Below are 16,260 nucleotides of genomic sequence, written 5' to 3' on the forward strand. Positions count from 1 at the left end.
GAGCTAGCTCTTCAGATGGAGATTTTCAATTATAGTTGCACACAGAATTATAGAAAGCAGCTTGTTTACCCTGCAGCCAAACTGTAGTAACACAAGACAGACTACTTCTTGGCTTCCACTGTCCGTGTTGATTCCTAGACCATCTGTGGTGGAACCTGTATTTGATATGTGATGGAGAATCGGCTTCTTCCTCTTTCCCTCAAAAACATATGGGTAGCAACCTGTTGCCACGCCAGCGTCCTGTGCTCATGCAGCAATTTGGTGCAAGCTTGTGGCTGTGATAGCCCATATGGCAAGGCCTGTGCTGCTGGGAAATGTCTGCTGAAGGAAGAGGGTGTTTTTTTTTTTAAGCTGCTGTAGATGTTGAAGTGAGTGTCTGATCTCTTGCAATAACAGGCCACATTGGTGCTATAAACGGGCGATACACGTAATGGACAAAGTCATGCTTAATGAATATTGTGTGCTATAGAAGCTATCCTCAAGGAAAAAAAACTTTTGATTTTTATAATGGCTATCGCATCCTCAGGAAGGCCCAAAGCACTTCATAGCCAGTGAATTATTTTTGAAGTATAGTTCTGTTGTTGTCAAGACGTGAGGCAGTTAGTTAGTGCACAGCAAGGGCCCACAAAAAGCACATGAGATGAATAACCAGTTGATCTGTTGATGATGTTGGTTGAGGGATGAATGTTGGTCGAGACACAAGCAAGTCCCTGCGCTACACAATAATGTAATGAGATCTTTTACATGTACCTGTATGGGCAGGCAGGGTTTTGTTTTAATGTTTCATCTAAAAGGCAGCAACACAGCATTCCCTCAGTTCTGCACTGAAGTGTTGGTCCTGGAGTGTGTCTTGAACCCTCAGTATTCTGAGTCAGTGGCAAGGGTTCTACCAACTGAGCTGAGCTGACACTTTAACTAGAATGGACTGGATGTTTCATTGATCCCATGATGATTTCTGAGTGTTAAACCAGTCTTGAGTTTTTTTTGTTAAGTAAACTTTCACCAAAAAGTTCAATTTTTCGAACGATCCATTTATTACATAAGAACATAAGAAATAGGAGCAGGAGTAGGCCAATCGGCCCCTCGAGCCTGCTCCGCCATTCAATAAGATCATGGCTGATCTGATCCTAACCGCCAATCCACTAACAGAATTAGACACACGAAATAGGAGCAGGATCAGGCTACACAGCCCCTGGGCCCGCTCCGCTACCCACAGGGCCATGACCGATCCGAACCTAGACTCATGTCCAAATTCCTGCCCGCTCCCCGTAACCCTTAATTCCCTTTACTTCTAGGAAACTGTCTATTTCTGTTTTAAATTTATGTAATGATGTAGCTTCTACAGCTTTTTGGGGCAGCATATTCCATGGACCTACCACCCTCTGAGTGAAGTAGTTCCTCCTCATCTCAGTTTTGAAAGAGCAGCCCCTTATTCTAAGACTATGCCCCCTAGTTCTAGTTTCACCCATCATCGGGAACATCTTCCCCGCATCCAACCCCTTCACAATCTTATATGTTTCAATAAGATCGCCTCTCATTCTTCTGAACTCCAATGAGTAGAGTCCCAATCTACTCAACCTCTCCTCATATGTCCATCCCCTCATCCCCGGGATTAACCGAGTGAACCTTCTTTGTACTGACTCGAGAGCAAGTATGTCCTTTCTTAAGTATGGACACCAAAACTGTACGCAGTATTCCAGGTGCGGTCTCGCCAATACCTTGTACAACTGAAGCAATACCTCCCTATTTTTATATTCTATCCCCCTAGCAATGAAAGCCAACATTCCATTGGCCTTCTTAATCACTTGCTGCACCTGCATACTAACCTTTTGAGTTTCGTGCACCAGGACCCCCAGATCCCTTTGTACTTCAGTACTTTCCAGTTTCTTGCCATTAAGATAATAACTTGCTCTACGATTTTTCCTGCCAAAGTGCATAACCTCACACTTTCCAGTATTGTATTCCATCTGCCAAATCTCTGCCCACTTACTTAGCCTGTCGATGTCCCCTTGCAGGTTTTTTATGTCCTCCTCACTCACTACTTTCCCTCCCATCTTAGTATCATCTGCAAACTTTGATATGTTATACTCGGTCCCCTCCTCCAAATCGTTAATATAGATTGTAAAGAGTTGGGGACCCATCACTGACCCCTGCGGAACACTACTAGTTACTGATTGCCAGTCTGAGAATGAACCATTTATCCCAACTCTCTGCCTTCTGTTAGATAGCCAATCCTCTATCCATGCCAGAATATTACCCCCAATCCCGTGATTTTTTATCTTAAGCAATAATCTTTTGTGTGGCACCTTGTCAAATGCCTTTTGGAAGTCTAAATACACTACGTCCACTGGTTCCCCTTTATCCACCCTATATGTTACTTCCTCAAAGAACTCCAGCAAATTTGTCAAACATGACTTCCCCTTCATAAAACCATGCTGACTTTGCCCTATTAAATTATGATTATCCAAATGTCCTGTTACTGTCTCCTTAATAATGGACTCCAAAATTTTACCTAACAGATGTTAGGCTAACCGGTCTATAGTTTCCAGCCTTCTGTCTACTGCCCTTTTTAAATAAGGGTGTTACATTAGCAGTTTTCCAGTCTGCCGGGACCATTGCCGAGTCCAGGGAGTTTTGGAAAATTATTACCAATGCATCCACAATCCCTACCGCCACTTCCCTCAAGACCCTAGGATGTAAGCCATCAGGTCCAGGTGATTTATCCGCCTTGAGTCCCATTATTTTACCGAGTACCACTTCCTTAGTGATTTTGATCGTGTTTAGCTCCTCCCCCCCCCCCCCCCCCCTTTAGCCCCCTGTTTGTCCAGTGTTGGGATATTCTTAGTGTCTTCTACTGTAAAGACTGATATAAAATATTCATTCAGTGTTTTTGCCATCTCCATATTTCCCACCATTAATTTCCCGGTCTCATCCTCTAAGGGACCAACATTTACTTTAGCCACCCTTTTTCTTTTTATATAACTATAAAAACTCTTACTATCTGTTTTTATATTTTTTGCTAATTTACTTTCATAATCTATCTTCCCTTTCTTAATCAATCTTTTTGTTATTTTTTGCTGTCTTTTAAAGTTTTCCCAATCCTCTATCCTCCCACTAGATTTGGCTACCTTATATGCCCTTGTTTTTAGTCGAATACTATCCTTAATTTCTTTACTTAGCCACGGATGGCTGTCTTTTCTTTTACACCCTTTTCTTCTCAGTGGAATATATATTTTTTGGAAGTTGTAAAATAACTCCTTAAATGTATACCACTGATCATGTATCGTCTTACCCTTTAATCTATTTTCCCAATCCACTCTACTCAATTCCGCTCTCATACCTTCATAGTCTCCTTTATTCAAGCTTAGCACGCTTGTTTGAGATCCAACCTTCTCACCCTCTAATTGAATATGGAATTCAACCATGTTATGGTCACTCATTCCAAGGGGATCCTTTACTAGGACATTTTTAATTAATCCCGTCTCGTTACACAGGACCAGATCTAAGGTTGCTTGCCCCCTGGTCGGTTCAGTTACATACTGCTCAAGAAACCCATCCCTAATACACTCAATGAACTCATCCTCAAGGCAGCCCTGCCCAATTTGATTTGTCCAATTAATATGATAGTTAAAATCCCCCATAATTATAGATGTTCCCTTATTACAAGCCTCAACTATTTCCTGATTGATACTTCGTCCAACAGAGTTGCCACTGTTCGGAGGCTTATAGACTACGCCCACTAGTGTTTTTTTCCCCTTTATTATTCCTTACCTCCACCCAAACTGTTTCATTATCCTGATCTTTTGACCCAATATCATTTCTCTGTATTACAGTGATTCCTTCCTTTATTAACACAGCCACCCCACCTCCCCTTCCTTCCTGCCTGTCCTTCCTGATTGTTAAATAACCTGGTATGTTTAATTCCCAGGCATTGTCACCCTGCAGCCATGTTTTACTGTAAATGTGGTGGGCTCTTTTAATAATATCTGTTATAATTACCAGAAGAAAGCATTCACTTTAGAGCTCCAAATACTGCTCCTACAATCCTGAGTGAACTTCCAAACTTCCATGAGTCTATACATTAAAACAGATTGGAATGTCAGAAGTTCCAATGGCCACTTTATGTAGCTGGATACTTCGATACAACCCACCAAGTGTTCTGGAGAGCCTGAATCCAGCAGATTTCTTGCTATAGTTTCTCAGGTAGTTAGTTCTAATGGCGGTATTACCAAACGTATAATAATTTCGTAAACTGTATTGTGAAATTTTTTTTCCCTGCATGGTTACCCTTGTGCCTCACAAATATGAGCGATCCATGTGTTTGGGAGAACAGAATCTATTGTTTGTCAAATTTGTAAACTGCAATATGTCTTTAGTTTTCTGATTTTTCAGATGGTTGTGGGTTCAAGTCCCTCTCCAGAGACTTGAGTACAAAAATCTAGGCTTACACTCCAGTGCAGTGCTGAGGGAGTGCTGCACTGTCGGCGGTGCCGTCTTTCAGTTGAGGCGTTAAACCGAGGCCCCATCTGCTCTCTCAGGTGGACGGAAAAGATCCCATGGCACTATTTTGAAGACAAACAGAGGAGTTATGTCCGGTGTCCTGGCCAATATTTATCCCTCAATCAACATAACAGAAACAGATTATCTTGTCATTATCACCTTGCTATTTGTGGGACCTTGCTGTGTGCAAATTGGCTGCCGCATTTCCTACATTACACAGTGACTACACTTCAAAAGTACTTCATTGGCTGTAAAGCGCTTTGGGACGTCAGGTGGTTGTGAAAGGTGCTATATAAATGCAAGTCTTTCTTTAATTTGCTGCAAATAGACAAATTACGAGTTTCCGGTCCCAAGATAACTATTTAAGAGAATCTATGCGTTATGTAGAGGCAGTTAAAAATTTTTGTTAAATTGACATGTGCAAATTGAGGAGGGTTGCTGCTCCTGATCACCATCCAGGGACCCCTGCTAGAAATTAAGCTGTGTGGACAGATAACGCTAGGATGTAATGCCTCCAAAATGGTCTATCCATACTAACTCTTGAGAATCTCATATGAACAATGACTGCCTGGGTGAGTTAGCACAGCATGCCTGACAGCCATGGATCTGTACAGCAGTGAGTTAATGCTTTCAGGAGATGAGAAACTGGGTAAGGGTGCAAAAGAGGAAATCAGTAGAGGCACATTGTATGTCAAAGCAAATGTATAAATCTGGTAGAATGTGTCCCAAGATTCCCCAGGTTAGTATGCTTGCTTCAAATCCCTCAGTAGCCACTATAAGACTGATGTAGGTCATTCTCCAAAGTGAAACCACATCAGTAACAGATCACTACTCCGTGCAATAGTAGGATTGATTATTGTATTGTTCGAATCAAAATTCAACTCGTTACGAGCACGTCACAGATTGTGGAGCGATAACTTGTATTGTCACCAGCGCACTGTGGACTAATCTATGCCCACAGAAAATGCTTTCAATAAATCTATGTCCAGTGTTCGTGGCATTGCATATCTCATTTACTTAGGAATTTTATCATTCCCAATTGTACCTGCCTGAACAAATTACAAATTCTTTTTGACTAATCAGATCTTTACACATGAATGTTGTAGAAAGCATTTATCATTGGTGTATAATGTGATTTTTCTCCGAGGGGGAACACCATATAGAGGATAAATATTGAAAACAGGGTTTTAATACTTGAGCAAAGACTCGTTACCAGATCTGTTCTTTCAGGTGCTCCTGTTTTTTTCAACATTGCTGTTCTGGGAGCAGAGATGTTTGCAGATTGATTAACAATTACCTGAAAAAAAGCCTGCAGTGTTACTGCTCAGCCCTCTGATTGTTGATTGTCCTTAGCGATTCCCCTCTATGTGGGGTGGGGGGGGGGCGGTGGGGGCGATTATCTTTAAAACTTCCATATCACACAATTTTCATTGGTCACCTGAACACTAGCACCTTTAATAGAATAACAACCTATTTTTTCCTTTGTACTAAACATTTACAGAGGGACATTGTGCAACAGCAGTTGTTTTGACATTCCTGATTTTCATTCACAATCAGGACAAACTGGTTTTTAATAAAAATGGATTCCTGTACCGAGGTTTTTTAGCTCTTCTCTCCCCCTCCTTTCCTGAAGTTAGTCCTCCATGGTGGGGTGCAGTTTTGTGGGTGCCAGTGGTCCTCCAGTACCTTATTCAGTGTTCATATATGAGCCTTGCCATTGAGTGTTGGCAGACTTTTCAACTGTGGGAGACCGCGCAGCTGCTCCTAGTCTCAACCTATATCCACACATGCATTTTCCAGTGGGGTGTCACTGTAGCGTTCATAAGTGGGAACCATGGTTGATTTTCTCTCACTGTTCTAAGAGCACTGCGGCCATTTATAATACCCACACTGATGTGCAGGGTGAGATCAGCTAACTTGGCACAAACCAGGGATTGAACCTGAAACTTTCCGTTCCACCACAAGGTGCATTTACCTGCTGAGCCATCGTGGGAAATCCATTTTCCCTCCTCTGTCCGCCCCCGCCCGCCCCCCCCTTCTCCTTTTAAATGTTCTTTCCTGAAGGGGCTGGCTCTTGTTGGGTTATGGCTCCACAGGCACCAGCAGTTCTCCGGGACTTCACCCAAGTGACTATTCTGCATGTGTGAACCATGACAATAAATGTCAGCAGGCTATTAACAATGGGTTTCTACCATGGCCAATCCTAATCCTGAACTCTCCCTACATTCACATACACACTTTCCAGCAAGGATCTAGGAACAAGAACTTTGCTAATTGTTCCTTCTCACTAGTTCAAGGACTTTGAGGACAATTGTGTTCCTACTGGTGCCCTGACACAAACTTCAGAGATTCAAGGCCTCTGAGGTCTGGTATTTTAAGGATGAGATAGGGGTGATTGTTAAGGTTCTAGTAAGCGATCTATGTTGATGCCAAGATTCTAGTAAGAAATATGTTGATGCCAGCAGGGATAAAGAATGGTCAAAACACTCTGGAAGATGGTTAAACCTTTGACTAGTGGTAAAGCCATTTAGTGATGGTGATAAATTGGAGACCAGATTAACAGGTCTACTAAGCAGAGAGAACTTGATAAGGAGGAGATTTGACTTTGACATGATCAAATTTGCAAGTAAAATATTTTTTGAAAAAAATTATACTGTTGAGGATGCATCTATTGTCCAGACATGAAACAATATTGTGAATAAATATAATTTTATAGATAACTTTGTGTGTGTGTGCGTATAATCTAAAGAAACTCCCATTTAACTGCAGCAGTGTTTCAAGGTTTCCCAGTTTCTGTGTTACATTTTCTGGTGGTAGGCAGTGTTATGGCGCAGTTACACTACAGGTTCCATCAGCAATACATAACACTAGTATAACTTGGGAGAGGCCAAGGCCAAACTCATGGCATATCTCATTTTGAAGAAGCAGTGTCAGATCACCTCGACAGAGTAACCCTCCACTGTGCTGTAACTGCATCCAGTGCAAAGCAAACTTTAGGAAGTTCTCAACCTCATATTTTTAACTTCTTAGCATAAGTCTCTTGTCTCTTCACCTCTGTGCTAATGTTAAAACTGTAACCAACATTTGGATACTGGCACGCAGCTCTGCACATGCATGTAAGTACGCATTCACAGCAAGGTTCCCTTTAAGCTGTGCGGCCACGCAGCGCTCCAGGGTCCCACACAGCTGGTGAGCCGGCTTTTAAATTTAAAACCACGCCCATACGTGGACTCTTGAATGGGCCGTGCAGCCCAAAAAAAATGACGGGCAACCTTGATCCACAGAGCGCTGTGCGCGCGGGTGCGCATTCACAGCGCGCTGTGCGCGCGGGTGCGCATTCACAGCGCGCTGTGCGCGCGGGTGCGCATTCACAGCGCGCTGTGCGCGCGGGTGCGCATTCACAGCGCGCTGTGCGCGCGGGTGCGCATTCACAGCGCGCTGTGCGCGCGGGTGCGCATTCACAGCCATAAGTATAGCTCAGGGTTGCTGACGGTGCTATTGGTAACAATTTGCATTTTCATTTAAATTCCCTTATCTGTTCAATGTTGAGCAATTCTTGACTAGCTAAGTCTTGATCATCAGCAGTTCCTGTGACAAAGAACATTTGAGGAACTGGCCTAGAATCATGTAGCACTGATGTATCCTCCATGTACACCCTTTCATCTACTTCCCTACAAAGAACTATGGGCTTAAATTCAGCAATGCTTCAGAAGTTTACAATCCTGCCATTGTGGGAGCGTTCATTGGGTGTGTAGTTTGTGGTTTAAAGCTGTCTCTATGAATAAGAGTGTTGTATTGCCATTAATGAGTGATGAAAAGAGTTTATCTGAAAGTTGTAATCTATCTACCATAGAAGCTGCATTCTTTTTTAAAAGCGAAGATTATCGTTTTAACTTGGGGTGTGGCCTGTTTGTGGGTTAATCTTTCTATTCTGGCATGACTGTACCTGTGTCAATATGGTAACTGGGCCTTCAGGATAAACCTGTGTTGATTCTTTTGTGATTTGCTTTCTTCCCTCTAGGTCTTTGATGTGAGACTAAATGGGCAGCACGTAGTAGTGAAAGATCTGGACATATTTGAAAAAGTGGGACACAGCACAGCACACGATGAATTGGTGTCTTTCAGTGTTAGAAAAGGAAAACTCAGCGTTCAAGGAGAAGTGTCTACATTTAATGGGAAACTACTAGTAGAATTTGTCAAAGTAAGGAAACCTTTTAACGTTACTTAATTGTGAACAATTTTTTTTTCAGAAGTCTAAACCAAATGATTTCTGGTGACTTGGGCTCACCAATCTTAATTTAAAAAAAAATTAACATTTAATACAACACTATTTTGAAGATTGCTGCTGTTCAAGAAGGTTTTTGTCTTTGTGGGTTGCTTAGGTGTGTAATATAGAGCCTGTGGGGCTGCATATAAATCGACGTTTTGATTCATTTTTGTTTACCTCAAGTGGCTGATACTCGCAGATCTTGGCGTTTTGTTTTAGGACAGAACATCAATGAGAACAACATTAAGAACAGCCCTTTCCAAACCTACAGGCCCCAAAATTCAAACCAGCAAATAGGCCTGCTTTGCCTGGATTTCACAGGGCATATTTTCAGAGCTGGGGGCTGCATTTGACCCAACAGTTGCACTTGGACACCCCTGCTGTAGAGGTGCTATTGTGAGGTTGGGGCTGAGGCACATTATTTGGTTGGGATGGGGAAGCTTTACTCTGCATTTAACCGCTATACCTGAGCTGAGAGTGCTTGATGCTGACACTGAATTCGTGTTAAGCAAAGCTTTCTATTCCCCAGAACTAATGTCCTTCATTTTGACATGACGTGACAAAGTAACCTGGTTCCAACGCTATGCTATTATCTGTTTTAATGATATTGCTGCACTTGTTAGGTGACCCACAGCTTTACCAGCCCAGTAAGTTTGTTGTGTGACTGGCCAGCGCTTTGGATATGTATCTACGCAACAGTACATTGCAGAATTGATCTGCAGTTCTAGAGTTGCTCGATTTGTTAGGAAGTACATTGGTAAATTGGTGTCACTGATGCAGTCCTACCCACTTCTCTCAAACCCGTTTGTCAACATTGCTGGAGGAGAACTGGGAGGGGGAGGATCGAGTTGTCTTGGTCCACGTAGGAACCAACGACATAGGTAGAACTAGGAATGAGGTTCTACTGAGGGAGTTTGAGGAGCTAGGATCCAAATTAAAAAGCAGAACCTCAAAGGTAATAATCTCTGGATTGTTACCTGAGCCACGTGCAAATTGGCATAGGGACAAACAGATTAGAGGTTTAAATACGTGTCTCAAAGAGTGGTGTAGGAGGAAGGGGTTTCAGTGCATGGGGCACTGGCACCAGTACTGGGGAAAGAGGTAGCTGTTCCGTTGGGACGGGCTCCACTTAAAACGGGCTGGGACCAGTGTCCTGGCAAACCGAATAATTGGGGCAGTAGCCAGGGCATTTAAACTAATGAAGGGGGTTGGGAGGATTCAGGAAAGAGTAAATTTAAAAGCAGCAAGAAAAATGTCACGGCTCCAGAGCAGAGTAGAGTTTTGGGTCAAAATAAGCAGCGTGGGTCAGGAAGGGACAGAGAGTGACAAAGGTAATAAGGCATCGGTGACTAAGGTGACATCAGGAAAAAATAGAAAAGGTCAAAGCTAAAGGCGCTATATCTGAATACACGAAGCATTCGCAATAAAATAGATGAATTAATAGTGCAGATAGAAATTAATAGGTTTGATCGAATAGCCATTATGGAGATGTGGTTGCAATGTGGCCATGGTTGGGAACTAAATATTACAGGATACTTAACATTTAGAAGAGATATGCAACTTTTAGAAGAGAGAGGCAAAATGGAAAAGGAGGAGGGGTAGCCCTGATGATAAAGGATGGGATAAAGACAGTAGAAAGGATTGTTAACTCTGAAAATCAAGAAGTAGAATCAGTTTGGGTGGAGCTAAGAAACAGCAAGGGGCAGAAAACATTGGTAGGAGTTGTTTATAGACCCCCAAACAGTAGTTGTAATGTAGGGCAGAGTATAAATCAGGAAATTGGAAGCGCATATAACAAGGGTAATACATAATCATGGGGGACTTTGATCTACATATAGACTGGGCAAACCAAATTTGCAGGAATAGTGTGGAGGATGAATTCATGGAATGTATAGAAGAGTTTTCTAGATCAGTATGTTGAGGAACCAACTAGGGGACAGGCTATTTTAGATCTGGTATTGTGCAACAAGAAAGGGCTAATTCATAACCTTGTAGTAAAGGGGTCTTTAGGGAAGAGTGACCATAATATGATAGAATTTTATATTGAGTTTGAAAGTCATTTAGTTAAATCCGAAACTAGGGCCTTAAATCTAAACAAAGCAAGCTACGCAGGTATGAGGGGCGAGTTGGCTAAGGTAGATTGGGAAACTGCACTAAAAGGTATGACGGTAGAGAAGCAATGGCAAGCATTTAAAGAATTAATACATAATTTACAACAAAATACATTCCTTTAAGGCACAAAAACCCCACAGGAAAAGTGGTCCAACTATGGCTAACAAGAGAAGTTAAAGATAGTATTAGATCAAAGAAGGAGGCTTATAATGTTGACAAAAAGAGCAATAAGCCTGAGGACTGGGTGAATTTTAGATTTCAGCAAAGGAGGACCGAGAAATTGATAAAGGGAAAATCTAATATGAGAGTAAACTAGCGAGAGTCATAAAAACAGATTGTAAAAGCTTCTATAGGTATGTAAAAAGGAAAAGATTCACGAAAATAAATGTGGGTCCCTTACAGGCTGAGACAGGAGAAATTATAATGGGGAATAAAGAAATGGCAGAGAAATTAAACAAATACTTTGTCTGTCTTCACGGAAGAAGACACAGAAAACTTCCTGGAAATAGTGGAGAACCAAAGGTCTAGCGAGAATGAGGAACTGAAAGAAATTAGTATTAGTAAAAAAAAATAGTACTGAAGAAATTAATGGACTGAAAACCAATAAATCCCCATGACCTGATGGCCTACATCCTAGGGTTTTGAAAGAGGTGGCTATAGAGATAGTGGATGCATTGGTTGTCATTTTCCAAAATTCCATAGATTCTAAAACGGTTCCCGTGGATTGGAAGGTAGCAAATGTAACCCCACTATTTAAGAAAGGAGGGAGAGAGAAAATGGGGAACTACAGACCAGTTAGCCTGACATCAATAGTAGGGAAAATGCTAGAATCTATTATTAAGGACGTTGTAACAGGGCACTTGAAAAATAATAATAGGATTGGGCAGAGTCAGCACAGATTTATGAAAGGGAAATCGTGTTGACGAATCTGTTCGTTTTTTGAGGTTGTAACTAGCAGAATAGATGAAGGGGAACCAGTGGATCTGGTGTATTTGGATTTTCAGAAGGCATTCGATAAGGTGCCACATAAGAGGTTATTAAACAAAATGAGGGCTCATGGGATTGGGGGTAATATGTTGGCATGGATTGAGGATTGGCTAACGGACAGAAAACAGAGAGTAGGAATAAACGGGTTATTTTCGGGTTGGCAGGCTGTAACTAGTGGGGTACCGCAAGGATCGATGCTTGGGCCTCAGCTATCAATGATTTGAATGAGTCGACCAAATGTAATATATCCAAGTTTGCTGATGATACAAAGCTGGGCGGGAATGTAAGTTGTGAGGAGGATGCAAAGAGGCTTCAAGGGGATATAGAAAAGCTAAGTGAGTGGGCAAGAACATGGTAAATGGAATATAATGTGGAGAAATGCGAAGTTATTCACTTTGGTAGGAAAAATAGAAAAGCAGAGTATGTTTTAAATGGTGAGAGATTGGGAGATGTTGGTGTTCTGAGGGACCTGGGTGTCCTTGTACACTAATATTGAAAATTAACATGTAGATACAGCAAGCAATTAGGAAAGCAAATGGTATGTTGGCCTTTATTACAAAAGTATTTGAGTATAAGAGTAAAGACGTCTTACTATAATTATACATGGTCCCGGTGAGACCACACCTGGAGTATTGTGTACAGTTTTGGTCTCCTGACCTAAGGAAGGATATACTTGCCATAGAGGGAGTGCAACGAAGGTTCACCAGACTGATTCCTCGGATGGGGGGATTGTCCTATGTTGACTTTGTCTAATCCCGTTGATATTTTCTAAGTGTCCTGTTATCACATCCTTTATAATAGACTCTAGTATTTTCCCTACTACTGATGTTAGGCTAACCGGTCTGTAGTTCCCTGTTTTCTCTCTCTCCTTTTTTAAATAGTGGGGTTACATTTGCCACCCTCCAATCTGCAGGAACTGTTCCATAATCTATAGAATTTTGGAAGATGACAACCAATGTATCCACCATTTCCATGGCTACCTCTCTTCGTAATCTGGGATGCGGATTATCAGGCCCTGGGGATTTATCGGTTTTCAGTCACATTTTCTCCAGCACTTTTTTTACTAATACTAATTTCCTTTAATTCCTCCTTCTCACTAGACCCTTAGTTCCCTAGCATTTCTGGGAAGTTATTTGTGTCCTCTTCTGTGAAGACAGAACCAAAGTATTTGTTTAATTGCTCTGCCATTTCCTTGTTCCCCATTATAAATTCTCCTGTTTCTGACTGTAAGGGACCTACATTTGTCTTCACTAATCTTTTTCTTTTTGCGTACGTGTAGAAGCTTTTACAGTCTGCTTTTATGTTCCTTGCAAGTTTACTCTCATACTCTATTTTCCCCTCTTAATCAATCTCTTGGTCCTTTTTTGCTGAACTCTAAACTGCTCCCAATCCTCAGGCTTGCTATTTTTTCTGGCAACTTTATATGACCCCTCTTTGGATCTAATACTATCCTTGATTTCTTTTGTTAGCCATGGTTGGGCCGCTTTTCCTTTTTTGTGTTTTTGCGCCAGAGAGGAATGTATAACGGACCTTGCCTAACGCCCACGAATCCAGTTTACAGCAAGAACGGTAGCATAGTGGTTATGTTACTGGATTTGTAATCCAGAGGCCTGGACTAATGATCCAGAGACAAGAGTTCAAATCCCACCACGGCAGCTGGGAAGTTTAAAATAGATCTGGAATAAGAAGCTAGTATCAGTAATGGTGACCAAGTAACTACTGGATTGTTGTAAAAAAAAAACCTTTTCGAGGGCAATTAGGGACGGATAATAAATGCTGGCCTTGCCAGCAACGCCCACACCCCAGTAACGAATTAAAAAAAATTCACTCAATCATGATCAGAACAACCGTGGGAGGTTGTGGAGCAAGCTTGGCCATCCTGTTTGCTTTGCAAATTTTAGTTTCTTACCTTTTTTATAAGGGACTTCCTTAACTGTAGAAATCGCTTACTTTAAAGGCCAAAGATAAACTGGTTAAACTTGTAAATAATTGACTATGTAGCAACATTTCATGGTTTTGTGATAATATTGAACTGTTTACTCCTGCAGTTTGTAACTTGGTTAATCTTTTCACGCTTGTGGAAGTACAGTATGTTGAATACACAGAATATTTGTATAATGAGATAACTTGCCATTATTAAAATGGTGCTGATCACCATAACCCCTACAAAGATCCATCGCTTTCTTCCCAGAGCTACAAATTGGATACCCCTACTTGTGTTTTCCCCCTGCCAGAAATACTCTGAGCTTAACAGACACACACGTGTTCACAAGAGCCATTACACGTTTGTGAGTCCTCACACGAATGGTGTTACCGATAATATAAAGATAAACCAGCCCATAATGAAGACCGTATGTTACAAGCATAGTCGATGCTGTATAACCAGACTGCTGTGTAGTAAGAATGAAAGAAGTATTTTATTGCACTTACAAGGATGAACTATATAACTTATTTAACAAAATGTTGTATTTAGTACTTTACCATCTGCTAGCCTGTGTACAGTAATCAATTACAGTTCCGTTCCTCATTCTGTCACATTCCTCAATGTTTTCTCTAAAATAGATTTTTTTTATAATAAGCACATCACTCCGAGCAAGCAAGCAGCCAGGCAGTGCTTAAAGTTTAATTACAATTCAGGTTTAAACATCTTTTTACTTCCACAGCTCTTTATACTACACTGAATAAATGGCTAATTTCAGTAAAACAAGGAGCTAGTTGCTGAGCTATTATCGTATGAGTGGATCCATTGTGTTTAATGCAGCCTTTGTATTGCATGGTCTGAATGTTCACACAGATTGTGGAATGCCTTCATAATTATTTTAAATAGTACCATAGTGAATAAATTGCATTTGTGATCTTCACCCCAAAGAGTTTCTTTTCCAAGTCTAAACTGCTGTTTCTAACTAGATTTTTTTTTTGTTTGTTCTCGCTGTTGCCCATGTGTGCCATCACTTGCCGTGGAAAAACTATGTGGGACAGAGTGCTGGACATCGACTCCCCTGACTACAGCTCTGCTGTTGAAATTTTTGTCCTCATTTTGGCCAGTTTTCTCCCCTCGTCTTGTGTCTTGATGGGGTTAACTCCTGGCTGAGGTACAGTTTACCCACACAGGGTGCCTCCGGGTACCTCAAATCACATTGCCATTCTTCATGCGTGAGCCATGATGGTGAGTGTTAACTGACTCTTTGATTTTGGTGAGCATCATCACCAAGTCCGATCCTGCACTAATTCCAACGTCCGCATGCATACACTTCCTGCATGGATTACTGCAGCGGGAACCTTGGGTGATTCCCCCTCCATAACCCAGAGGACTGAAGCCAGTTGTTGCACCTCTGGATATCACCAATGTTAACATAGAATAGGGATAGTACAATAGGACCACCTTTGTCTGTATGGCTCAAAATAAGTCTTAATGAAAAATATAACTGTTCTGGGGAGGATAACATATTCGTTTGAGATTCTAATTCAGCACTTGGCTCACTGCTGAAGTCAGCAGAGCAAGGATTTTGCTTTCAGTATTCCCAGGCCTTGCTGCAACACCGCTTGGTCTGTGGAGCTCTGAAAACAAGGGTGAGAAGCCTCCAGTGGTGTCGCAGATCCTAATATATGGTATGCCTCTCATTTTCACATGAAGGAACTTGCAAAAGCAAACCTTGTGCCCCTTCCTTGGAAATATTTTTAAATGTTGCACTTTAAATTATTCAAATTAATGCACATTGATTGTGCTTTGATTGTAGCCATTATAGTTTAGTATTGAATAGGAAAACTGGGTGTATTATTATAATTGTGCATATACTGTACATTAAAGCCACCAGAGTATGGTGAAAACACTGAAATACTAATAATTAACTTTTTTTGTTGGTTTTACATTCTAGGGTTACTATGACAACCCTAAAGTCTGTGCTATATGCATCGTAAAGGGAACAGTGGAGGGTAAGTTAAATATTGAAAGTAGCCCCACAACTAATTGTTTGACTAGTCTGGTTGCTGTTGATGATTTTACTAATACATTTGACATGTTCCTAAATTTAAATTTATTTAGAATGCAGTTAAATACCCTGAGAAATGCATTACTAATTTAGTGTAATGTTGCAATTGAATCAGGATGTTTAATATGTGAATTGATCATTTATTTTGCTGCTTGGCTTACATGTGTTTACTTGGATTGCACTGTAGATGCATAAACCAAGTCTGTTGCATTGGATTCCAGGGAATGAAAGTGAAGTACAAAATAGCATAAGGGATGTGTGGAATGGTGCATATGTGCTTTAATGAAGCAACCGGTATAAGAATAATTCATATTGCAGTTATTTTAAGGGAGCTTTCCTCTGCTTAAATTGTATCTTGGTTGAATTAACAAACCTGCAGGCAAATGGCTGAAGCAAGACTGTATC

At 41.2% G+C, this 16,260-nt stretch overlaps 1 protein-coding gene across 4 annotated transcripts in view; it reads left to right on the forward strand.

Moving 5' to 3' along the window:
* mlec (malectin) overlaps positions 1–16,260 on the forward strand; it is a 72,272-nt gene that overhangs the window by 34,863 nt on the left and 21,149 nt on the right. For all 4 annotated transcript variants that reach the window (XM_085961839.1, XM_085961840.1, XM_085961837.1 and 1 more), the window contains 2 exons: positions 8,522–8,701; positions 15,742–15,799. In XM_085961839.1, coding sequence (XP_085817965.1) covers positions 8,522–8,701; positions 15,742–15,799 — 238 coding nt within the window. The remainder of the gene's footprint in view (positions 1–8,521; positions 8,702–15,741; positions 15,800–16,260) is intronic.

Source organism: Somniosus microcephalus, chromosome 19, assembly GCF_052327205.1.
Source record: "Somniosus microcephalus isolate GS21.2 chromosome 19, FLI_Smic_1.0, whole genome shotgun sequence".
NCBI classification, from domain to species: domain Eukaryota; kingdom Metazoa; phylum Chordata; class Chondrichthyes; order Squaliformes; family Somniosidae; genus Somniosus; species Somniosus microcephalus.